Source organism: Apium graveolens, chromosome 6 (genome assembly GCF_009905375.1).
Source record: "Apium graveolens cultivar Ventura chromosome 6, ASM990537v1, whole genome shotgun sequence".
NCBI classification, from domain to species: Eukaryota; Viridiplantae; Streptophyta; class Magnoliopsida; order Apiales; family Apiaceae; genus Apium; species Apium graveolens.
In genome coordinates, this window is record NC_133652.1 from 7,503,551 (window position 1) to 7,530,583 (window position 27,033).

At 33.3% G+C, this 27,033-nt stretch overlaps 1 protein-coding gene and 1 non-coding gene across 6 annotated transcripts; both read left to right on the forward strand.

Annotated features, from left to right (window-relative positions):
• The first annotated feature begins 3,075 nt into the window (after positions 1-3,075).
• LOC141669069 (small nucleolar RNA R71) lies at positions 3,076-3,182 on the forward strand. Its single transcript, XR_012553367.1, has one exon. It is a non-coding gene; the product is annotated as a small nucleolar RNA R71 (small nucleolar RNA).
• A 6,022-nt stretch (positions 3,183-9,204) lies between these two features.
• LOC141666552 (uncharacterized) lies at positions 9,205-17,523 on the forward strand. 5 transcript variants are annotated; one of them, XM_074472611.1, is made up of 12 exons: positions 9,206-10,043; positions 10,183-10,359; positions 11,474-11,605; positions 12,191-12,395; positions 12,932-13,131; positions 13,434-13,679; positions 14,377-14,472; positions 14,561-14,638; positions 15,153-15,374; positions 16,179-16,247; positions 16,347-16,502; positions 17,015-17,523. In XM_074472611.1, exons 1-12 carry the CDS (start codon positions 9,927-9,929, stop codon positions 17,018-17,020), a joined length of 1,704 nt encoding a protein of 567 aa, XP_074328712.1. In that variant the 5' UTR covers positions 9,206-9,926; the 3' UTR covers positions 17,021-17,523. The 5 variants fall into 5 exon arrangements, with proteins under 5 accessions (XP_074328715.1, XP_074328713.1, XP_074328712.1 ...); XM_074472610.1 differs by lacking the exon at positions 17,015-17,523 and having other exon boundaries at positions 16,347-16,763; XM_074472614.1 differs by lacking the exons at positions 15,153-15,374; positions 17,015-17,523 and having other exon boundaries at positions 9,205-10,043; positions 16,347-16,763.
• Positions 17,524-27,033: the final 9,510 nt, after the last annotated feature.

The window sequence follows — 27,033 nt, forward strand, 5'->3', positions numbered from 1 at the left end:
AAACACATTATTCTTCCTTTGCCCAAGAACTACACCAACTGCATAGTCACTTGCATCGCACATCATCTCAAAAGGATTTTCCCAATCAGGTGCAGTTATGACATGTGCCGTGATTAAACTCTTCTTCAGAATTTCAAAAGCAGTTAGACACTCATCATCAAACTTAAAAGTCACATCTTTCTCGAGAAGACTGCATAAGGGTTTAGAAATTTTTGAGAAGTCTTTGATGAAACGCCGATAGAAGCCTGCATGTCCAAGAAAATTGCGGACTCCCTTAACAGAAATCGAAGGTGGGAGGTTCTCAATGACCCCCACCTTGGCTTTATCTACCTCAAGACCCTTACTAGAGACCTTATGCCCAAGAATGATGCCTTGTTGCACCATGAAGTGACATTTCTCCCAATAGAAAACCAGATTGGTCTCAACGCACCTATTGAGAACGGCACCAAGATTATGCAAGCACTCATCAAATGAATCGCCGAACGCAGAGAAATGATCCATAAAGACATCCACATTCTTACCAATCATGTTAGAGAAAATAGCCATCATGCACCTTTGAAAAGTAGCTGGTGCACCACATAGTCCAAACGAAACTCTCCTGAAAGCAATTGTGCCAAATGGATATATGAAGGTAGTCTTTTCCTGGTCTTCGGGAGCAATGCAAATCTGATTGTAACTTGAATAACCATCCAGAAGACAGTAGTACTAATGACTAGCCAATCTATCAAGCATCTGATCAATAAAAGGGAGCGGGAAGTGATCCTTCCTCGTGGTCTTATTTAACTTCCTATAATCCATGCATATTATCCATCCAGTAACTGTCCTTGTAGGGATGAGCTCATTCTTTTCATTACCCACCACAGTTATGCCTCCCTTATTTGGCACACACCGAACTGGACTCATACAAGAACTGTCAAAGATAGGATAAATGATGCCTGCATCTAGCCATTTCATAATTTCTTTCTTCACCACTTCCTTCATGATAGGATTAAGCCTCCTCTGCTGCTCAACTGTTGGTTTGCTACCTTCTTCTAGAAGAATTTTATGCATACAATAAGAAGGGCTGATTCCCTTGATGTCTGTTATAGTCCAACCAATTGCTGATTTAAACTCTCTCAAGATCCTTAAAAGTTTATCCTCATCGCTCCCTGAAAGTTCAGACGAAATAATAACAGGTAAGGTAGAAGAATCGCCTAAAAATGCATACCTTAAGTGTTCAAGGAGAAGCTTGAGTTCCAAAGTAGGAGACTCATCAATAGAAGGTTTGAGGCGCTTTGGACCACTCTTTAATTCTTCTAACCCGAGAGATTCAAATGGCATATCTATCTTTCTCTTCCACGGATTAACATTCAAATACTGCAATTGCTCTTCACCCTCGTCATCTTCACTATCTAACTCCCCCAACGAGGTTTTTTCTAAGGCATCAGACCTTAACAATTGATCAAGTTCTGCAGTGACCACAGATTCAACCAAATCGACTTTAAAGCATTCCTCATCATCAGTCGGGAATTTCATAGCATTGAACACGTTGAAAGTGACATTATGATCTTACACCCGCATAGTAAGCTCACCCTTTTGCACATCTATCAAGGTACGACCCGTAGCCAAGAAAGGCCTTCCCAAAATAATGGGAATCTTCTTGTCCTCCTCGAAATTAAAAATCACAAAATCAGCAGGAAAGATGAGTTTGTCTACAATGACCAAGACATCCTCCACAATGCCTCGTGGGTATATAATAGAGCGATCTGCTAACTGCAAGGTCATACAAGTAGGCTTTGGATCAAGCAAGTTCAGCTTCGTGAAGATAGACAGAGGCATCAGATTGATGCTAACTCCCAAATCACACAAACACTTGTCGAATGACAAGTTTCCAATGGTACACGGAATCGTGAAACTTCCTGGATCTTTGAGTTTTGGAGGTAACTTATGTTGCAGCACAACACCGCACTCCTCTGTTAGAGCAACGGTCTCTAAATCATCAAGCTTCAACTTCTGAGAGAAAACCCCTTTCATGAACTTAACATAACTGGGCATTTGCTCAAGAGCTTCTGCGAAAGGTATATTGATATGAAGTTTCTTGAAAACTTCCAAAAATTTAGCGAATTGCTTATCTAGCTTCTGCTTCTGCAACCTCTTAGGAAAAGGTGGTGGAGGATAGAACTGTTTTTCCCCTGTATTTCCCTCAGGAGGAGTGATGACAACAGCTTTCTTCCTTGGTTCCACCTCAGCTTCCTTAGAAATCTCCTAGTCAGCTTCATCTTCAATTTCAGTCACCTTAGCTTTCTCAGTGTCAGCAACCTTCCCAGACCTCAATATAATTGCCTTTACTTGCTCTTTAGCTTCCTTCTTACCTGGAACTTCAGTGTCGCTTGGAAGTGTTCCAGGTTGACGATTCAGCAAAGCATTGGCAATTTGACCGATTTGATTCTCCAAGGTCTTGATAGAAATAACTTGGCTCTTGCACATAAGTCTCAGTTCCTCCCGTTCAGATTTTTCATTAGCTTTGTCTGGAAGTTGCTGAAGTTAAAGTTGCTGCCTTGGTGCATATTATGGTTGTTGAAAACCAGGGGGTTGTAAGGCCTTGCTGCAATCTGCTGCTGATATGGCTGCTGAACAGCGTTCTGAGTATTGCTCCAACTAAAGTTAGGAAGATTGTGGTTGTTAGGATGATAAGTGGCTGGCACTGGCTGCTGCGACCTTTGAAAGTTACTCACATACTGAGTTGATTCATTAGAAATAGCACATTGCTCAGTCTCGTGCGCACCCGCACAAAGCTCACAGACACTAGTAATCTAATTAACTCCCATTTTTGCCAGAGAATCCACCTTCATAGTTAAAGCTTTCAATTGTGCAGCTATAGCAGTAGTTGTATCAAGATCCAGAATCCTTGCTACCTTGTTATGAGATAGTCGCTAATTCGAATTCTGGTATTCATTAGCAGCCATCAGTTCAATCAAGTCATAAGCTTCCTCATAGCTTTTAGCCCACAAGGCTCCTCCTGATGCTGCATCAAGCATGAGTCTAGAAGTAGCACCTAGCCCATTATAGAAACAGTTAATAATCATCCAGTCAGGCATTCCATGATGAGGGCACTTTCGAAGCATCTACTTGTAACGATCCCAAGCTTCGCATAAAAACTCTCCATAATTCTGTGAGAAGGTAGTAAGAGCATTCCTGATCGCTGCAGTCTTAGCCATTGGAAAGAATTTAGTAAGAAATTTTTGAGCAAGATCTACCCAAGTAGTGATCGAGCCTGAAGGTAAAGAATGTAACCAGCACTTAACCTTATCCCACAAAGTGAATGGGAATAGCCTAAGCTTAATAGCATCGTCAGTCACACCATTGAACTTGAATGTATCGCAGATTTCGATGAAATTCCGAATATGCATGTTTGGATCTTCTGTAGGAGAACCCCCAAACTGAACAGAATTCTGTAGCATCTGAATCGTGCTAGATTTGATCTCAAAATTATTGGCCTCGATAGCTGGCCTGGCAAGGCTGGAATGAATATCTTCAATCTTTGGCTGAGAATAGTCCATTAAAGCCTTAGGATTCGCTGCTTGGTCACCCATTGCAACTGGTTCTTCGACTTCTTCTTCTCTTTCCTCAACCTTTTCCTTTTCCGCTTCCGAAACTTCTTCTACTAGAACCTCTTCAAATTCTAGCTTCCTCTGTCGACTTTGAGAACGTGTTTGCATACACGCCCTCTAGAGTACCTGAAAGAAAACAAGTACCCAAGTAAGTAACAAATCCGAGTCACTGAACTCTAACGATCAATAATGACAAGTACATATACTAAACAATTAACACCGAAGTCCCCGGTAGCGGCGCCAAAAACTTGTTAGGACGAAAACATGCGCTAATAATTCACGCAAGTATACGTGTTCGCCAGTAATATAGAATATTTTCTATTTCGTTCCCACAGAGACTTCTTGATTAATCGTAAAAGTAAAACTTATGCACTACTGATATTGTTATAATTCAATCCTAAGACAATTAACTATTTGAGATTGATTTTACATAGATTTAACTACTAACTATAACTACGAGATAAGAATGGATAAATTTACTATATATGGTAAACATGAGATTATAACTTCATTAACTAATTCATTCAATAGTCCTCTTGTTCTTAACCTTAGCATGCATTGGTGATGACACTAATCAGATAACATAAAACTGATACTCGCCAACTATCGTTGTACGAATATCATACTACCAAACATCCACAAAAGAGATAGAAGTTGAATAGACACCAATTATGATGAGACCCTATATATCTATAGAATTTGACAACATAATTGTTTAACGTGCAAGTTATCTATCATGATTATATAGGGCAAGTAAGATGGGTAAAATTACCTACGAATCATACATAACAATAATACATGAACCTATGCTAGCATGGCAAGTTCTAAACTCTTAAATTCACTTTCGCTTCAATAAGAATTAACCCACTATCTTATAAGTTCGCGACGCTCATAAAACGAATAAGCACAACCATAACTAGGATATTATACAATCACCACACACTAAGGTATCGAAACAAATTAACTAAAGAAATCCATAATTAAATCTGCTAGAACCCCACGATAACGATTAGCCCATGATTGGACTCATCGCCAACGTGGGTTCCAATGAAAACATGGTATACGAAACGTAGTCTTTATACTGAATAAATAAACCAAAGTACATAAATAGAGTATTGGGTTCAACAATAGAGAAAACTAGCATCCAAGATTATAACTCAATCAAAGAATCACAAGTAAATAAGTTCTTCTTCTCCTTCGTTGAATTTATGCTTCTAGGTCTTCTCCGTGTATTCTCCTGGCTCTTGTACGTCTCTTTTTTTCTTTAAAACAATTTAATATGGCTTTTATATCGATTGGAAACGCCTGGGCTTCGCAAAATCTTCAAATCAGCTAAGGAATAGAATTCAAACTAAACGACCCAGGGCGGCCGCCGTGGGATCCAGTGCGCCCGCCTCTGCTCCAGCGCGGCCGCCGTGGCTTTCTGGGGCGGCCGCCGTGGCCCTCTCTGGAAAAATATTTTGTGCGCGCAGAATTTTCTTGAATCTTTTCCGGATTTCGCTAAGACGTTCTCCCAACCTTTATTAAGCCTAAATAACACATAAAAATAACTCTTCCTCCGAGAAGAACCTAAAATGCAAAAACTACACAAAACACATCAAATACGCAAATAGCATTAGTTCAAAACATCTTTTCAAGCTTTTATAAAGCGTTCTAAGTAGAATAAATCCCACTTATCAATATTATACCTAACATGTCCTTAGCCGTTGGAGATGCTCTTATAGCCATTAGCTAAAATATCCACGTCATGTTTCTGCCTAACTTGAACAGCTTTCTGCCTAATTTAAACCTAAACGTGGTTACACATTGATACATACAAAAATTTGTATTATTTAAAACAAATGTTTTAAATCTTTTATTTCATATTTAATATTTATAACTTAAATACCTTTTTTAATCTACAATACAAATTTATAAAAATATAATATAATTTAATATAGTTATTTATTTTATAATAGATATATAAGTAATGTTTATTAATTATGTTTGGCCATATAGATATATAAAAATTAGAGAAATTATCAAAAATACCATTTTCTAAGTAATTTTGCAATTAGAGAAATTGCAAACTAAAATTAAAAACAATTACATTTTTGCAAAAGAAAAAATAAAAATTAGTGTATTTTTGAAAAAAAAACTTCTAAAATTACTATTTTATTAAATATATTTTTATTTTCACTTATATTTAATTAAATATAAACTAAATTTATTTTAACACATTAAAATATTAATAAAATAATATTAATGAATATAGCTAACCATTATAGCTAATACGGCTGAAACACAATCTTTTATATATTCAACAAAATTTTAGATTTTAGATGATCTTCGTATAGTTAATCATTTTAGCTATTGGTCTTGAAGTTGCTTTAACACCCTCCTAAACATTTTTCGTGAAACAAAATCTAAATTCATTCCGGTATTTCAAATCATCTTTTTCGGCTACCAATAGTCGTAATAATTACTTAATTGCGGATAAATAACTTAATTATAAATAACATAAATTATAAAGTCATATTCAAAATTAATTGTTTATTGTTTAAATTTAATTATTATACTATACTTTAATCTATCTACCTATACTATTATATTAAATGCCGAAATAGTTGAAATTTTGTTGGTAGTCATTTTGATCACTATCGTAATTTTTAAAATAAAACATTCTCATAAAATAATTACAACCATATAAATATAAATATAATTTTAATATGTATAATGATCTCGGATTTAAATAAGATCTATGAAAGCTCATATCTAAAAAAACCCGGATAAAATTCCAATTCGTCCCGGATAAAAACCCGGGCTTTTCGAAAAACACGATTAAAAAACCAATTTTTTTTGTATAAAATTTGAAGATATACAATATTTTTTTTATTTTTAAAATATTATATTATAATATTAGAAGCAATTAAGGTACATATAATTTTTTAGAAAAAACCCAGCCTAATACCAACCTTATATTTCTTAGGATTGCATAAAAATTTACTCTTTATAACTATATATAATTATTTTCTTCATATATCATCCGGCCTAGCATACAAAAACACACGCGCGCCCAGAGAGAGAAAACTACCCTATGTCTGTTTGTCTCCCGGCTTATAAGCTACTTCTGGCTATTTTTTTCTCTCTCGCATGAGAGTCGGCCGCCCTAGCTTCACCTAACCCTAGCCGCCCTACCTTCTTTTTCCCCCTTTCTACCCATCTCTATCTCCAAATTCATCTTCATCTTCTTCTTTTATTCACTTTTTCTTTAATAAAATCGAGATTTATTTTACAAAACTCGAAAAATCCATTACAGTTTTTCACTTTAGTTTTCAGAACTACAAAGGTAAGAGTTTGGATTTTATAATAAAATTCAGTTTTTGGATTCAAAATCTCTGGTCTAACAACATATTACAATTTGGTGTTATTCCGAGATTTTTGAATTTTGGGTTTTTTCGTATTGTTCTGTTTAAGTTATTATTTGTATGTTTGATTGTCTCGCTTTATACGATGTGTCTCGCTTTGTGCGATGTGGTGGTTGTGTTGAAAATGAATTGGATGGTGTATTGGGAGATCTGGATATCTCGCATCAACAACACTTTCGGCAGGTCTATAGCTGGTGTCCGGCAGGTAGATAGCTGGGGTGCGTTTGGAACGGTGGTGAAAATCACATGTGCTCACCTCTCACAAAAAATATTTGTTCATAATATGAGGCCTCTAAACTCCGTTGTTGCAACTGAGTCCTCTGAACATTGCAATATCAATCGAATTAATGTGAGGGTCAATTGTGAAGCTACTGTTTTCGGGGGAGATGCGTGCTGGATTGTCTAGGAAACCATTACCTTCATTTTTAATTTTCAGAATATTTGTATTCAGTTTGTTAAGCAATCCGGAAACAAAATGGCTAATTATTTATCTCTATTTGTTTTTCAACCTGGTTGCATGATCAGTTAGGGGTTTGTCCCGATTGAATCTCTTTCAAGTCATTAATGAAATCTGCTTTAAATTTGGCAAAAAAAAAAATACTTCTAGCTTATAAGCCCGTAAGTACTTATCTCGGACTGTTTGTCGACTCAACTTATAATGAATTTACAACTTATAAGTTGATAATTTGAATGTTAGTAACGCCATATTTTTTCTCAACTTATTTTGATTTTTCACCTTTTTATTAATTTTGGTTTTTAAATATATGTTTTTAAATGTTAAGTTAATTTAAAAATCATGAATTAAGATAATTAAATTTAAAAATTATTTATTTTAGTTCATTTAACTTAAACTTTTTTTTTTGACTTATAAATAAAATTAACAAAACACTTACATAACTTATAAGTGTTCATCCACTTATCACTTTTAAGCCACTTATCACTTTTAAGTCATAAGTTACTTATTTTAAAATTTTCCAAACATGCACTTAATTTGACCTGAATAACGTAACACCCCAACCCTGATTCAAAAAGATCAAAACCCTTCGACCGGTGCATTGGGCGGGTAGATATGGCCTATAATCTCGAAAAAGGTATTTTGGTGAAAAACGAGTGATTGTTAGTGTTATAGAAATTGGAAATTTGACTAAATCAATTGTTTTACCGATTTACGATTTATCGGAAATTGTGGATTTATCGAAATATGGAAGTGGAATAAAATCGGATGTATTATAATTTTATTTTGATAATATATATATATAATTTCAATTATTATTACTATACATATACAAGTATAACTATTAATTATTAATTATAAGAAATTTTATGTAAATTTACTACTATTTACTCGCTAGTCAATACAGATATAGAGTTTACAAATTAAAGTAATTTCTATTTTTTATAAAATACTAGATTAATTCTCGTGCACGGTTTCCCGTCAATATTTAAAAAACTTGTTATCTCATTATATTATAATTTTAAATATATATAATATATAATAATTATAAATTTATAATAAAAATAATATGATAACCTATGGTCGTAATTTAGTAAAAAAATTATATTATATTTTGTAATTTAATAATTTAGTAGTTTAGCAAAAATATTATATTATTTATTTATTTTTTAATAATAGGATAAGATGTCATTGTAGTTTAATAGGATAAGTAAATTATGTGTATAATAGTTTAATAATTTAGTAGTTTAGTGGATATATAACATTACTTTATTTATTCTTTTAATAACAAAAATCAGGAATAACCGTTGAAACAAATTATAACTATTATAATATACTAGCTTACAGCCCCACAGATCTTAGTTAATATTTATATATTTTTCTTTTTTATTTTATATAATTTTATTAAAATTTTATATAAATATTATAATACTAAATAATGAATATAAAATTATAATATCATTATATATAATTTTAAATTAAGTTTAAATAGTATACAATAGATTAGATTTTATTCATAAATAACAATGTAAATATTTGTTGTTGGTAATATTCGAACGTGAGAAATTATATGTATGTTTATAAATAATAATATAAAAATTTGTTTTTGACGAAATTCGAAACTAAGAATTTATGAAATATATTTTTTAGTTTTTGAATTTAACAATTTTAATTATTTGACGAAGAAAAATCTATCATCAAAAAAGGCATAACTAAAACCAGGGTTAAACAAAGTGCAAATTATACATCATTCGATATTGATACCAAGTCCCACGCCCACCGCCCACCGCCCACCGCCCACATCTGTATAATCCTGTCTCTCTTTCCCCTCTCCGTTCTCTTCTCTCTATCTACCCTCATATTTTATTTTACCTTTTCTTTCTTCTTTTCTTCTTTCACGGCGATACAACCTACGAAAATTAGCATAATTAATGCTCCAAAACTGGCTTGCATATAGAATATAAGTAAAGCATGCTTCTGATTAACCGATTTGAGCTATGAATACCAACGTACTAACCCTCTTTTGCATCTTCTTTCTTAAATCTGTACTTTGTTTGGCTTGGCTGATAAGAAAACATTGAAGATCGGATTGGTGAGAAAAAGGCAAGGATCTCAGCAACCTAATTTTTTTACCCGATTAGGACCCAAGTTTGATCCGATATCTGAAAAATGTTTTTTGGGCTGTTTTAACATTACTAGATCGCTTGTCTGCTATTTGCCGATTTATGGGCTGAATCGGCGATTTCTATAACAATGCTGATAGTGTGTTATTTATGTAATTTTTTCTCAAAATCACAATGGAAAGAGGGATTTTCCCCTTTTCATTGTTAAATTGGTGTACCCACATCTCTCCGTGTCTCTGTCTCTGTTTCTCTCTAAACTCTCTCTCTCTCTCTCTCCCCCTCCCTCCCTCTCTCTCCCTCTCTCTCTCGCTCGCCCCATCTGGGATCGTTCTGTTTATTTGTTTACTAAGTTATGGATGCTAAATTAAAATTAAAGTTGTTGGAAAATCGCCGCCGTGTAGAGGAGGAATATAGGCAAAACCGTGTTCATTATCGTTTAAGGCAGAAAGCAGGTTCGTCGGGGAATAAGGTAAATTATTTATTGTGTTCTTTGTTTCTTGTGCTATTATTATTATTATTATTATTATAATTATAATAATTATTATTATTATTATTTGTAATTGGAATTTAGGGAATTGATAGCCACTTTAATGCTTTTGTCCGTTCAGATGAATGCTCCTGATATGGGAAAAAAGAGAAAAGTAGATGATACACCAACATCTGACACGGGTAAAAAGAGAAAAGTTGATGATGCACCAATATCTAGTGCTCCTCCTGCTCCGGGGAAAAAGAGAAAAGTAGATGATGCACCAACATCTAAACCAGGGACTTCCTTGTGCAATAAGGTAAATTATATCTAGGTTTTCTTTCTTTCTCATTCTAAGTAATAAGAGCATCTCCAAGAGTTAATTTAGCCCCCTCCTCAAAAATAAAATAAAATATTAACTCTTAACTATTTAAGAGTTTCAAATACTTGTCATCTCCAACAATGAATCTATCTAGTCTCTTAAATTACTTGCTAGCATTTTTTAATTAGCTAATATACCCATGTTATTTAAATAATGAAAAGTGATGTAATGAAAAGTGACGTAACGCATGGTAGCCTTCCCCTCATTCCTTCCCCTCATTCCGAAGAATGAAGATCTTGTTTCCCGAAAGACCCCCGGCTTGTGTGTTCGTGTCAAAATATGTAAAAGGTGAAATGAACAATATAAAATATACGCATGAATCAATACCCACTTCAAACAAACAAAAAATCTGATCACTTAAACCGAAAAGAGTCAAAACAAACCTTAGCCCATGATATTATTCACATGGGACTTATCTAATTTTTTGTTGCTTGGTCGCTCGCAAGTTGCAATCAATCGCGCAAAAAAATTGAAAATCCACTTTAAAATGAGTAATAAGAGACAAGTATTGGTGTCGTTGATCTTGATCTTATAGTAGTAAATAAGAATTGTCGTTGATCTTATTGCTTGTTGTTATCTTGCAAAACATGTTTTACAAATATCTTTACTTCAATAAAATCATACAAATCTCATAGTTTCGCAAGTAGTTCTGTAACTAAACATGTATGTTCTGTAACATGAACATTTATTTACTGCAAAGTAAGCATGTTTTGTATAATAATATATTTTGCAATGTTCTATTTGTAAAATGTTTGCAATATGCAAGATTTTTAATTAAAGAATGATGTTTGTTGAATATCATTCGAAAAATAATACGTTTTGCAATATATAAAGTTATATTTTAGTTGCAGAACATATGTGGACTTCAAGGACTCCAATAAAATAGTGGACTCCATAGAACTTAACTATTATTATTATTATTATTATTATTATTATTATTATTATTATTATTATTATTATTAGTCCCTAATTGGAATTTAGGTAATTGCTAGCCACTTTAATTTCTTTTGTCCTTAATTTCTTTTGTCCTTAATTTCTTTTGTCCGTTCAGATAAATGCTCATGCTGCGGGGGAAAAGAGAAAAGTAGATGATGCACCAACATCTACTGCTCCTGCTCTAGGGAAAAAGAGAATAGATAATGATGCACCAACATCTAAACCAGGGACTTCCTTGTGCAATAAGGTAAATTATATCTAGTCTTCTTTCTTATTTCATCCTCAAAGTAATAAGGGGTTGCTTGGTTTCATAGCTTTGCAAGTTTTACATTAATAAAAGAATCTTTTGTCCAAAAAGAAGACATATTGTTTTGTTAACAACCGGTGTCACAATTCATTTGACTTAATTTTTAGACCAGGTCGGATATGGTTTTACACATAATAGTTTAAAACTTACACTATTGTGGTTTTATAGTATGAGGTTGGATTTGATCTCAGGAATTGAATTGTGGTTGTTTTGGTTTGATTTCCGAATGAATCTATTTTCCCTTTTTACTAAAAAAATAATTTTGAGCCCATACTCAAAAATATTTGTTATAATGATCATGTTTGGAAGTTAGCTTTTTGACAAAAAGTTAGCTTTTTGAATCAAATTAGAGGTTTGGCCAAATGAAACCTCTTATAATAAGTGTTAGGTAGTTGGTACATTTTGGAGGATTTTTTTTCTTTTCAGAAATTAGTTTGCACAAACACCCCTACAAGCACCAATTAACTTGCTCGCCACTTCTTGCAATGCAACTCACTTGTTTTTCTTTATTTTTCTACTCTTCAGTATGGCCGCCATATAGCTTTTCTTTTTGAATTTGCCTCGGGATATGCTCTTTTTGATGCTCATGGAATGTATGAATATCCTGGATTTAGCACCACGTTCAAAATAGCTGAGAAGTACCTCAATAACAACCCATTCACGCTCAGAGCTTTTTATCCCTTTTCATCTCCCGGTGACGCTCTCCATCAAATGAAGGCTATATGCAATTGTAAGTGTGTGTGTATATATATATGGAGATGATCATATAGAAACAATTTATATAGAAACAATTTTTAAAGTGAAAACTAGAAACTAATCTAAGTCATTAGATGAATCTAATCTAATGCCCCCCACATGCACGACACAGAGTTAACTGCACCCTCCCACACAAAATCTTTGCTTTTTCCCTTCATTTTTAATTTAATTTTTCCCGTCAAACGGTAAGTTGTTTTTAAAATCCGACTTTATTATATTTTTCTACATCTCCCAACGATCAATTTGCATAAGGGGGGGCCTTACGTCAGTACACGAGGTTATAACAAAAAATAATACAACATCATGGGTCATTTTGGGTGGATTCTAATATTAAAAATTTGCCATCGAGATTTTTTATTCAAATAGCTTATAACCTTAGGTAACTCCCTAAGTTCACCCTCGCGCCTCTCTCTCTCTCTCCCTCTATGTATATATATATATATATATTTTTTTTCTATTATTCTATTCCATGTTTGTCTTGTAATTTATTTTTTTGTAAATTGTTTGTAGCAAATGTGACGAAGGAGCTGAAAACTTTTTTAGTAGATAATATTCCACAACCAAGATCTGATTATCAAATTGCAGTTGCAAATGCAATGTTGGGACGTAATATATGTTTAGCAACGGGGATATTTGTGATAGTTGGTCAAATAATCGATCAGGTTATGCGTGGTTTGCGGGCAAAAATTGACAAATTCATCGACTTGGAGGTTTGTTTCCTTTCCGTTACTTGATAATTTACAAGTACGAGTACAAATACGTGTATGTGTACTTTTCTGATATAAGACTTATTCATGTGTACCTTTTTCTGGTAATAAGTGATTTCTGCAAATAAGAAATGTTAAACCCCTATCGAATATTTAGCTGTGATTTTTTTCCTAAGATAAGGGAAACTTGAGAAAGACTCAACAAAAATAAGTCCTTATTTCCATCCTAATCAAATAAGTCTGGCCAAACATACCCGGTAAATATGATTCCTTGCAAACTAATTTGTTGATTTTCTTTTATCTAGCCCGGAGACTTGAGAATGGCTCAACTAAATTTGGCACGCAGTTATCGTTGGCAAAGTTGTGCATGCAAAGAAAGTTCCATAGTGCAAAGAAATTTTCACACTGGTATTGCAGACAAAGTTGTGGTTGTCCCACATAAACTTGAAGGACTTTTCGTCGCCAAGGGTTTGGGTAAAAAGAATTTTATCTGTACTAAAAATTTAGTACCCGGTAAAGTTCTTCATGGTGACAAATTAATATCTGTTCAGGTGAATCAATTTATTTTATATTAGTATTTGGCTCTTAATTAATTAATAATCTTTATAATCCATGATTATTATTAACATTGCATTATTATCATTTACTCCCTTCATCCTTCCCAATTCTTTAATTTGGGTTTTACTTTTCGGAGGAGCAGAGCAAAATACAAAGATTCCCGTTTATGCGTTAAGCTGAAGCGTAGAAACACTATAAAAAGAGCATTTTTGTGTAAGTGGGTGTTAATATTAGATCTGGACATAATTTTAAAAGGTGGGTCTTTTTTTTTTGTTGGGCTTGTTTTAAAAACGAGTACGTTATACATACTGGACTTTCAGTCATTGATACACTCTAAACATCCAAGCTGCCTCCCTCATCCTCCACAAATCCTCAACAAACACCACTGACTGTGATTATTTTGAAAGCGAAGAATATGATGATGCACAAATATAACTTTTATCCACTTTTTTAATATATTTTAGTACTATGACAAATGGGCCTACACTTTTCTTTTGAGTTTGCAGATAGTAATTACCATGTCATTTCTCTTTATATGTATAAGTATATACTAATCAATGTAGTGCGCTTCATTTACAAAAACCCGCGCTTCATTTTTCGGTTCATGCTTAAGCTACCAGAGGGATCTTACGGTTCGTTGTGGTTTTTGCCTTTAGTAACACTGAATGTATATAATTTTCCCTATTTCAGAAGGATGATGGAACTGAAGCTGAGTACAGATTATGGAATCCGCATATGTCAAAGTTGGCGGCTGCTATACTATGCGGTCTTACTAATATATGGGTCGTAAGTATTATCATATATACAATAGCAAATGGGTTATGCAATTTATTTATTTATTTTTGCTGCATTTAATTCGGTTTATGTTTTTCAGAAACCCGGGTCTCACGTTTTATACCTGGGAGATGTATGTGGAATTACAGTTTTACAATTGTCCGATCTTGTTGGCTCGGTAAGTTATATAGTATATGCTTGATCATGGCTTGTTTGTATTTTTATGCTATGTTACTCATACACGACACTTATTTAGTGTCGAAATATTTGACTTAAATGTGGACACTTTGACCAACTTAGAGATTAAATATGACTCGAACTTATGATTTAAAATCAATATGTGAGAAGGAAGAAATAAACAAGCATGAGATAAAAGTAGAGAAGATATCTAATTTCAAGGTCAATTACAAAATCATGTTTAATGTGAGTTTTGTTATTAATTTTTGTTAAGATGTCATACTTGATAATTTGATACACTTGTTCATCAATATATTATGATGTGTCGCGGTGCCATGTCCAAAAATAGGTCATACCATGTTAAAAAAGGACGGTGTCCCCGTGTCTCAAAATTTAGATTTTTCAAGTCCGACACTCGGATATGGGTCGTGTCCTACACTCCATACCCGTGTTGGAGTAACATAGTTTTTATGTTCCATATCATTTATACATTGCTTGGATGTTTAAATATGTAGAATGGAATGGTGTATGTAATTGGGTTGTCAGATGTTGTTGCAAACACGGTGGAGGAGAGGTCGAATGTTGTAACAATTCCGGAAAATTTTTGTTTCCGTAAGGATTACAACATGGTTAGTAGCAAAGATTATCGCATGGTTAATGGTATGGATTACCGCATGGTTGTTGGCATGGTGGATGTCATCCTTGGTGATATCGTTTATCCAGATCCCTCGTTGCAGGTTCTTTTTCACCCATAATTTAATGTCTTCTATTTTTAAGTAAATAAGGTATCATTACTGGATTATATATTAACTTTTCCAAAACATAAAACAATATATGCCTTTTTTTTAAAGAATGATACTGATTTTTTTAAAATATATCATTTAAAAAAATCAGTGTGATTGCAATCATTTAAAAAATAAAGACAGCAGCTACCTCTTGGTACAAATTATTAATATCGGAAAAAGGATTAAAAATGCGGTGGTATCTTTAAATATTTGTTTTTTTTATTGATTTATAATATTTGAATTAAATGAACATGTCTCACTTTAAAATTAATTTAATTATAATCGCTCAAAAAAGGATTAAACATTAAAAAAATTGTACTTTTGCTACAATAATGCACAGTTTCCTGTTAAATGCTTTCTCAATACATTTAAAAAGGAAGGTTGTTCTATGGTTATGAAGTATTATTTTGAAATGCTTTATAATCTTTTGAATTGTTCATGATTCCAACATTATTTTAGTTATTCCCTCATCCCACCTATTTTAATTTGTAAATTACCCTTTAAGACTTGATAGCTGGTAAAGTTTTTTGGTTTTAGAATCTTGGATTATTAGTTGAGTGTTTTTCTTTTTGTTTTTTTTCAGTTAAAAGATTATTAGTTTAGTTTTGAATGTACAATGGGAACTAAGATTTTATATTTGTGATGCCTTATAGTTTCTTCATGTATGACTTGGAGATATAGGTGGGTATTTTGTGGTATTGCTCTTAGATGTTTAGTTTTTAAATATAGTTGTGACCGTGCTTTTTTGTTGGGCAGGTGAATTATATAGCTAGGTATGCTCTATTACATCTTAAAACCGGCGGTCATTACTTGATCTGCACACGGGTATGTCTTCTTTTATGATATTTGTTGTATTTAGTCTACAAAGTGTGAATGTCCTTTGGAGTTCTGTTAAACCATGTTTCTAACTTGTGCGAATTGCAGGCAAAAAACATCAAGTTCACTAGCCAAGTTAAAGATCCGTTTGCTGACCACGACAAACTTCCCTTCAGCGTGAGGATAGAGTTCAAGACCAACGAAATTGTCATGTTAGAACCAATAGGGAGGGGGCATGCCGTCGCTGTTGGCGGTTACCGCATGGTACAGTAATAGATGGATGTTCGCTTAGTATATTGTCATCACTTGAACTCCCATATTGTGCTGAACAAGAAATGAATTCTATTTGAACTTCGTTATCACTTGCACTCTGTGCTGCTTAACAAAGTTCTAATTTTCCATTTCCTATTTAGTCAGGGGTTACTTGTTATTAGTGTTTCCTGCTATTATTGGAATTCTGGAATTCATCTGTTATTATTTTGTTATCACTTTTTAGTTATAGTTCAGCTTGCAATTGATATGTTATATTTTTGTTATCCCTTTTTAGTTATAGTTCGACTTGCAATCGATATGCCGTCCAAGTGCCAATGCTACCGAGCCGCGTATATAGTTGATTTTGTGCAAAGCTGATTTTTATGTCTCTTTTTATTTTCTTTTTGGGGGATTATGTGGCCCTCTAGCTAGCTTTATTTTCATAGCTTGGGAAGCTATTGCTTCTGCAAAGTGTCGTTGCATTGTTTTGTTTGTAACAAGGCTATATCCTCTTTGAATGCCAGGGTTAATACAAATCCATACATTTGTGGACTTGGAAATTATGGAGGCTTAAAGCTGAATCCTGATTACAATGTAAAGTTTACGCTCTTGGACTAGGATATTCTATGGTCGTTATTCGCACACTGGATGGTTTATGCTGATTATGGGAGGAAAATGGTTAAGAGTTGTTTTGGCAACTCAAAACTCAATAGCCGGGCAATGGTCCAATTTTGTTGTTTTAGTCTTTGAGCTTGTTTGTTTGCTGCAGTTCTTTGAAGGTGGTTGACATATATTAGATATTTAGGGTTGGGGCAAGGCTTGGAAGAAAGCTCCCCGTCCTATTCTGTGTGTGTATATAACAGTTCTCGCTGTTCTGTGGAACCCGAGGACCAGCATTAAACAAACAATCGAGCAAGTTTGGATGTGCTTAGTCAAGGCCTTTAGAATTTAGAGCATTTCCAACTCATTACACCATTTTGGTGTAAGTGTAAAAACTAGAGAAATTACTAAAAATACTAAATTTTATAATTTATTTTTTTTGCGATTTTACTATTTTATGATTTTTTTTGCAAAAATACGGAATCAATCAAAATCAACCAAGTATGCAACTAGTTAAATGAAGTTTTTATTTTTTGTTACATTTGATGTTGCATGTAGTTGCAGAACTTGTCAAATATTCCATCCGGTTGATTTCAATTGCGTAAAAGCGTATTTTTGCAAAAAAAATAGAAAATAGTATTTTTTTTTGCCAAGTAGAAAATAGTATTTTTGCACATTAAAAAGTATTTTTACAAATTATTTTTAAAAAATGACAGTAATTTTGTAAAAATAATTTTAGATTTGGGTATTTTTCAAAAAAACCCTAAAAAGCACGCTATTTTCTAATTCAATTCCAATCCATCAACACAAAGTTCACACTATTCTTGTACTATATGACTATTTTATCACTAAAGTATAAAAATAAAATTAAAAAAAGTAAAAAAGTGGTGTGATATGAATGGAACAAATTTGTAGATATAATGCAGACTTAAAAATGTGTAACAGATTCTAATCTTAATAATTAAATTAACACAATTTTAATAACCGATCCGTTCGTACAATGTTTGGGTTTATGTATATTACAGGCTTTTTTCAAGTTCTATGGCGTCCTTACTATTTTACCAAAATGGAACTAGAGCTATTTTGTTAGTCTAAATAATAGTGTCTGAGTAAAACTAATCAATATATAATTTGGGCTACTAAAATTTATACAACTAATCCAGGATAACGCAAAATTAAAATCATATAATAAATAGATTAGCTAAAACTTAAAAATATTTATTTTTATCCGGGCTAACATAAAATATTTAACATTGGTCAGATCTTAAAAAAATTAAACTAAATTAAATATAAACATAATCGACTGAATTTGGTAGGTATAATAGATCTTAAACTAATAAAAAGTATTGTATGCAATTGATCAGACTATTAGAACGAAACTAAATTACTCCATATAAGTCCAAGCTAAATATAGTTTTTAATTAAACATAATTATACTTTGTAATGACATCTTAAAATATTAATAAAATTATATATTCCAATTATAAATATTATTTTTAAAAATTATTTATTTTAAAAAAATTACTAACTTATATATGTGAGTATATATATATGATTATCATCAAACAATATGTATTTATAATTTCAAATAAATAAATTGAAAATCTTAGAAATATCTTTTCAAATTAAATTCAAAATATTATAAATTATTAAAAACAATATCCTATATCGGAATTTTAAACTAGTATATATAACGGTCTTTTTAAAAAAGAAAACTCTCTTATATAGAAACCTGATTCTATTATAAAATTTCATCAAATTTATTATAAACAATCAAGTAAGTTTGGATGTGCTTAGTCAAGGCCTTTAGAATTTAGAGCATTTCCAACTCATCACACCATTTTGGTGTAGGTGTAAAAACTAGAGAAATTACTAAAAATACTAAATTTTAAATTATTTTTTTTTGCGATTTTACTATCTTATGATTTTTTTGCAAAAATACGGAATTAATCAAAATCAACCAGATATGCAACTAGTTAAATGAAGTTTTTATTTTTTGTTACATTTGATGTTGCATGTAGTTGCAGAACTCGTCAAAAATTGCATTCGGTTGATTTCAATTGTGTAAAAGCGTATTTTTGCAAAAAAAATAGAAAATAGTATTTTTGCAAATTAAAAAGTATTTTTGCAAAATTTTTTTAAAAAATGACAGTAATTTTGTAAAAATAATTTTAGATTTGGGTATTTTTCAAAAAACCCTAAAAACTACACTATTTTCTAATTCAATTCCAATCCATCAACACAAAGTTCACACCATTCTTGTACTATATGATTATTTTATCACTAAAGTATAAAAATAAAATTAAAAAGTAAAAAAGTGGTGTGATATGAATGGAACAATTTGTTAGATATAATGCAGGCTTAAAAATGTGTAACGGATTCCAATCTTAATAATTCAATTAACACAATTTTAATAATCGGTTCGTCCGTACAATGTTCGGGTTTATGTATATTACGGGCTTTTTTTCAACTTCTACGGTGTCCTTACTATTTTACCAAAATGGAACTAGAGGTATTTTATTAGTCAAAATAATAGTGTCGGAGTAAAACAAATCAATATATAATTTGGGCTACTAAAATTTATACAACTAATCCAGGATAACGCAAAATTAAAATCATAAAATAAATAGATTAGCTAAAACTTAAAAATATTTATTTTTATCCGGGCTAACGTAAAATATTTAACGTTGGTCAGGTCTTAAAAAAAATTAAACTAAATTAAATGTAAACATAATCGATTGAATTTGGTAGGTATAATTGATCTTAAACTAATAAAAAGTATTGTATGCAATTGATCGGACTATTAGAACGAAACTAAATTACTCCATATAAGTCCAAGCTAAATTTAGTTTTTAATTAAACATAATTATACTTTGTAAAAACATCTTAAAATATTAATAAAATTATATATTCCAATTATTAATATTATTTTTAAAAATTACTTATTTTTTAAAAAATTACTAACTTATATATGTGAGTATATATATATATATATATGATTATTGTCAAACAATATGTATTTATAATTTCAAATAAATAAATTGAAAATCTTAAAAATATCTTTTCAAATTAAATTCAAAATATTATAAATTATTAAAAACAATCTCCTATATCGGAATTTTAAACTAGTATATATATAATGGTATTTTTAAAAAGAGAACTCTCTTATTCTTATATAGAACCCTGATTCTATTATAAAATTTCATCAAATTTATTACAAACAATCGAGCAAGTTTGGATGTGCTTAGTCAAGGCCTTTAGAATTTAGAACATTTCCAACTTATTACACCATTTTGGTGTAAGTGTAAAAACTAGAGAAATTACTAAAAATACTAAATTTTAAATTATTTTTTTGCGATTTTACTATCTTATGATTTTTTTTGCAAAAATACGGAATCAATCAAAAACAACCAGATATGCAACTAGTTAAATGAAGTTTTTATTTTTTGTTACATTTGATGTTGCATGTAGTTGCAGAACTCGTCAAAGATTGCATCCGGTTGATTTCAATTGCGTAAAAACGTATTTTTGCAAAAAAAATAGAAATAGTATTTTTGCAAAATATTTTTAAAAAATATCAATAATTTTGTAAAAATAATTTTAGATTTGGTTTTTTCAAAAAACCCTAAAAACTACGCTATTTCTAATTCAATTCCAATCCATCAACACAAAGTTCACACCATTCTTGTACTATATTACTATTTTATCACTAAAGTATAAAAATAAAATTAAAAAGTAAAAAAGTGGTGTGATATGAATGGAACAAATTTGTTAGATATAATGCAGGCTTAAAAATGTGTAACGGATTCCTATCTTAATAATTCAATTAACACAATTTTAATAACTGGTCCGTCCGTACAATGTTTGGGTTTATGTATATTACGGGCTTTTTTCAAGTTCTACGGTGTCCTTACTATTTGTTAGTCCCTAACAATGCAACAAGAATTACAGAAGGGGGGTTGAATGAAATTCTTGAAACTTTTTCACAAAGATATAAAATGTTCTATCTTAATAATATATAACGTTGTAAATTGATTTGCAAACTGCGGAATAATAACTTGGAATGAATAAAGACACAAGTAATTAAAAACACAAGTCTTTAAAAACTTTCTGGTGGATTTGAATGTATCCACCAGAGATATATATTATATCAAGAGAACTCTGTGTAGCAATTAGCTCACAGCTGCTTACAAATTTAAACAACTAAGTTTACAGAGAAATGCTAAGAATACAGCTTACAAATGTTTCTCTGAGAATAATAATCTTGCTTAGTTTCTTGTTGTTCTATTTGCTGCTTCTTGGTTTATATATCACCAAGATTACAAAGTAATAAGACAAGATAATAAAACAAAACCTATCAAGTCTAATACTATGCTGCTTCAATACTTTATTCCAGCATCTTTGAATATCTTCATAATAGCATAAAAATGGAAATGCTTCTTTGTTCTCTAAAACCCAGTTGAAAAGGCTTCCACATTCCATTTGCATACACTCGACGCATGTAACTGTGTTGTCACTGTCAACAGATGTTTGAATTCTTTATCCGTCGGGTTCATGATCATCCGTCGGGTTCATGATCATCCGTCGGGTTGCCTTGTTGATCATCCGTCGAGTGACATTGTTGTTTTTCCGTCGGGTAGCTATCTGGCACTTGAATTCATTTCATTTATGTTAGTCCCTTAAGAATATAGCAAGAATTACAGAAGGGGGGTTGAATGGAATTCTTGAACCTTTTTCTCGAAATAAAAATGTTCAACTCGAATATTGATATAAGTGTTTTGATTAGCACAATGCGGAATAGAAACTTAATTGAGTCAAAATATAAGTAATTAAAAACAAGAGTCTTTAAAAACTTTCTGGTGGATTTAAACAATTCCACCAGAGATATATATTTATATATCGAGAGGACTCTGTGTGCAAGAATGCTCACAGTTGCTTACAAATTGAACTGCTGAGAATACATGGAAATGCTAATGATTCTGCTTATAAAGATTTCTCTGTTTTTGTGTATCTCAACTTCTCATTTTTCTATTTGCTACGTTCTTGGTTTATATATTACCAAGATTACAAAGTCAAAAAGACTGAATAAATATAAAAACTATCAGTCTTAAGCTTTGCTGCTTTTCGTCCTCTATTACCCAGTTAATGGGCTTCCACAGTAGATTTGTATACATCTCGACGGCTGTGCTCAACTTTCAATGTTCAACTGCTGTTTGAATTCTTTATATGATCATCCGTCGGATTCTATGAACATCCGTTGGATATATGATCATCCGTCGACTTTCTGAACATCCGTTGATGGCTTCATTGATCATCCGTCGACTGTTATTTTAAACATCCGTTGATAGTCATTTGATCATCCGTCGATGGCTCTGTTAATCATCCGTTGGTAGCTATTTTGGCACTTGGCTTCATTTCACTTATGCAGAATTACAAGACATCATTTATATACAATTAATCAACCTACTCTGCATATCTAGTTAAAGTCAACATGACTTATAGGCTACTACATAATCTATACAAAGATGTATACAGAACTGTGCGACAGACTTATTATTACATAAGCTACTCACTCGATGGATAATTAGTTAACATCCGTCGGGACTATAATGAGTTATCCGTCGGGACTATCATTCTTATCCGTCGAGTGCTACATTATTTCACTAAGTAAAATCTACCTAGATGTTTTATTTATGAAATCATCAAGTACACAAAATATGCACAACAATCTCCCCCAATTTATGTCTACTGGAATTGTAGCCATAAATTAAGAGATACTTCATGATAACAAAACATCCTAAACATACAGCTTTAAAGATAAGTAGATAATACTGAAAGTGCTTCAAATAATCAAAATGTACAAGGTTTGGCTCACAGTCATTTCAAGATGCTCCTCTAGCCTGAGCAGATTTTTCTAGTTTCTTGAAGGTCTGGATCTTCTTCCAAGCTTTTTGTTATTTTCATCAATCTAATTTTGGAGCTGCCTGTGGAATTTTAGTTCATCAGATTCTGAGAGATCTAGCTTTTCTTGCATTTCCAAGAGAGTCTCATTGCTAGAGATACTCAATTGGTCTTCTAATCTGAAGAATCTTCTCACACCTTTGTCATCCATGAACTCCATCAGCCAGTAGGGCCTTAGATGCACTTTTCTCCCTGTGTATGGGATGATTAAAGTCTTTGGGAATGCATCTTTAGCTCTAATACTCCTTAGTTCTTCAATCTTCTTCAATACTAGTCTTCTTGCAGTTACATTGAACCCAAAGTTCTTCTTGGAGGATGAATAAACTTTAATCAGTATAGCTTGGCTTTCTTGAAGAATCGTGTGAAGTGGCCACTGAATCTCCCTTCCTCCTTTTTACTAGAACACTAACCTTTCAGGTAGGTTCCTGTATGCATCAACTCCCCTCATTTCATCCAGTTCATCCAGATAAAGATTTAGATATGAAAATTCTTTGATGTCAAACAAGTACAAGTAGTCTCCCCTATTGACTTTGGGTTGAGCTTTAACTACTGATTTGGATTTGAGAGGTGACAGCTTCACTTTCTTGACTGCCCTTGACTTTGTCCTTTTTGGCTTGCTAAGGATTGGTAAGCTGAAGCTAGGAATTGGTATGTTATCCCACTCTATTGGGTCATCCTTTGGCACAATAGGTTCACCGTGAATATTCCTGTAGGGATCCACCACCCTTATGTCTTCAAATACCACAGAGGGCTTTGATGCTTGAGTTGAAGCTGGTGTGGGTTCCTTAGGAAATTGATCTTCCAATTCCTTGTCAACAATATCCAGTTTCCTTTTTGTTCTTCTAGCCAATTCTTTCTTCCTTGGGGATTTCTTCTGTTCTTCAATTTGCTTCTTTGATTCAGCAGCTTCAGAGGGTTGAGAGGGAATTTGTTGAGATGAATTCACAGCCTGTAGCTTGGACAAGATAGCAATCTGCTCTTTCTTTTTTTTAGTCTTCTTTGCATCTAGAGCAGCTTGCTTCTTTTCCTGCTTTAATCTGGCTTTTTCTTCTCTCTTTGCTTGAGCAAATTGTGGATGTCCAGCTACCACACAAATTTCCTTTCCATTTCTGAATATCTTAGCAATTCTCCTTTTTGAAGCTGAATCGGCTGGATCTTTATAGAAGACAATAGATCTTGACAGAAGCTTCTTCTCATCAGGCTTGGGTGTCTCATACACAGTGTCCAAGGGGTTCTTCAAATATGATTTTGGATAGTTTGCCCTTGGTTTAAGAATCATTTCAGCCTTTGGAGACTTGATGCATGAAGATTGTCCTCTTTCCAGATAATTCATGCTCATCTCATATACACTTATTTGCTTGCAAGAGAGTGATGGATGGCTGACTTAACTGGCTCCTTGACAAGTTCAAACTTTTTTTGTATCTCCTCATCAATCTTCTCCCAATTGATCAAACTCAACTTTCCTTTTTCAGCAACCTTCAAGTTTGCTACTGCTGCTTCAATTAGATCTATACCATCTGCAACTGGTGGCTTGGAGACAGTAATTGAAGGTACAATTACTTTGCTGATTTGTACTTGAAGTTTCTCCCCCTCACTTGGTCCTTTCTCCCCCTTACTTGATTCTCTCTCCCCCTTTTTGTTATCATCAAGTTGAGGAGTTAGGCCTTGTGCTTTAGACAGTTGCATGAGAAGATTTGTCTGAGTTTGTTGATTTTGAAGAAGGATAGCCACTGAATTCTCAATAACTTGAACTCTGTCTTCCAGCTTGGCCAGCTTCTTTTCAGAATCTGATTCTCTCCTCAATCTTAGTAATAGATCCTGCATGGTACCATATGGCATGACTGAATCCAGCTTCTCAGAATTGTAGGTCTTCAAGTCAGCTATATCCCTTTTTAGTTCATCCACACTCAGATTATGTCTTAATTGCTGGATCTTTATGAGGTGTAGAGAGTCTAGGTGAGTTTGAAGAATAGCCTTGGTACCAACATCTGAAGTTTCCTGAAGGGCCTTTTGAATAGCCATAACTTGCTTAACCAAAGATACACCAAACTGTCCTGGTGTAGATTCCTTTGTCCATGCCCATTCAGGTAAATTTGAAACAGAACTTGGGCCTTCATCTCCCCCTAAGTTCATGCTTCCATCCAAACAAACAGAGTCATCATCATTAGAATTTACTTCAAATTCTTCAGATGGCTCATCAGCTTGAGAAGGCATCCTATTGACAGCAGTTTTATCTCTTTGAAGAGATTCTGAGGTGTGTACTAAGTTCAAAGTCTGTTTTTCCTCCACATTGCCCTGAGCAGCCAAGAGTTGATAGGCTGACACAGGGTGAGTAAAAGTGTCAGCATCCAAGGAAATGTTATCAATTACAGCTTTGTAATGTTGCTGAAATTGTCTTTCCTTTTCAGCATCATCCACAATCATTGACTCACTAGCAGTGGATGGATCCACCCTTATGGCTTCTGTACCTGCTTTTCTCTCAAAATCTCTCTTTTGTTGCATCGGGGTCTCACCCTGGCTCCCCACCCTCACACCCTCACCTTCACATACTAAGGTGGGACTCCTCTCACTCACTTTTTCCAATCCTGAATAAATGAATTGCTGATTTTCACTCTTTTCCTCTCCTTTTGCCTGGGAGCAACCCGGCCTCTCACTCAATACACTCTCATCTCTCAGTCCTAAGAGTGAATGTACAACCACTAAATCTTCTGCACTTGAAATAATTGAAGTTTGAAGTTGTGCAGAGATACTCGGCGGATAAGTGATATTCGTCGAGTGAATGGTAATGTTATCCGACGGAAAACTGCTGTTAGGCTTATCCGTCGGGATACAATCACTACTCGACGGATGAGCAATATCCATCGAGAGAGTAGAAATGAATGAGGTGGGAAGAGAAACTATTGTTGACTCTGTGTTGATTGAAGATATTTGGGGCACAGATGTCACAATAGAATCTGAAAGAATTGGCAAGTGAGCCAACAAATCATCTAAAAGATGATGCTCACTTGCACTAGATTTTGGCTTCCCCAACAGAGTTAAAGAAGGGGAATCATGAATTGAAGTGTTTATCATATCCACTTCCAGAGAGTTTGTTGGTGAGTATGGTGTTTTAGATGCTTTTATAAATAGAGATTTTGGCTGTGACTCCACATTTATTGGAGCCACATCAAACTGAATTTGAGAGAGTGCAGGGACTGTGTCTTTAGCACCAGTTTGCACTGTGTGTGTGCCATGTGCATCCCCAGAGGTTTTAGATTTCTTCTTTCTTGTATAAGTTTGGGGTGAGCTTGTGTCCCTAACCCTTTTGGCCTGTGCTCTTGGCTGAGAGCTTTGTTCAATAACTGCATCCTTTTGGGAGGATGTAGCTAGAAGTGAGCTTTTATCCTTTTTAAGCACTGCAGTTTGTTAGGAAACTGCAGTGTGGCTAGGCTGGGGTTCACTCAACTCTCCATCCTTATTCTTGGGGCTTCTTTGATGTTCACCCCTTCCCTCACCTAACTTACCCTCCTTCACACTCCCCTCTTTTGCTTTGGTGGATTTTTCAACTGGTACCTTTTGAGAGATACTAGAGGGGGTTTTCTTTGATTTGGATTTAGAAATAGCAGTAGTTTTGGCAGCTTTGGTAGGCAACTGTTTGGTCATTGTCACAGTTGCCATAGCTACTCCTGAACTCAAAGAAATTGAGGAGGTTGGAATAGTTGAAGGGATGGATGAACTTACCTCACTTACCTGAGGTGTCTGCATTACAGGAAAATAGAACATTGGCACATCCCTGTGATGGTTGGCTCTGTTCAAATCTGCAATGAGTCTTCTCTCTTGAACCCAACAAGCCAGTTTGTTGTTTGGGTTCTCAAGTACAATCTCTTGACATAGATGGTTAGCCAATAACATGAAAAATCTAGCATAATATACATTATTTCCTCTTTTAGCTAACTCACCTAGTTTAAAACCTAACTCAATCAAGACAAGGTCACTGAAATTA

What these genes read in the sequence shown, in the direction of transcription:
- LOC141666552 (XM_074472610.1), top strand. Translation starts at nt 9,927, where the DNA reads ATGGATGCTAAATTAAAATTAAAGTTGTTGGAAAATCGCCGCCGTGTA. An exon ending in CAGGTTCGTCGGGGAATAAG is followed by an intron (nt 10,044 to 10,182) that starts GTAAATTATTTA and finishes TTGTCCGTTCAG; the next exon opens with ATGAATGCTCCTGATATGGG. An exon ending in ACAAATTAATATCTGTTCAG is followed by an intron (nt 13,680 to 14,376) that starts GTGAATCAATTT and finishes TCCCTATTTCAG; the next exon opens with AAGGATGATGGAACTGAAGC.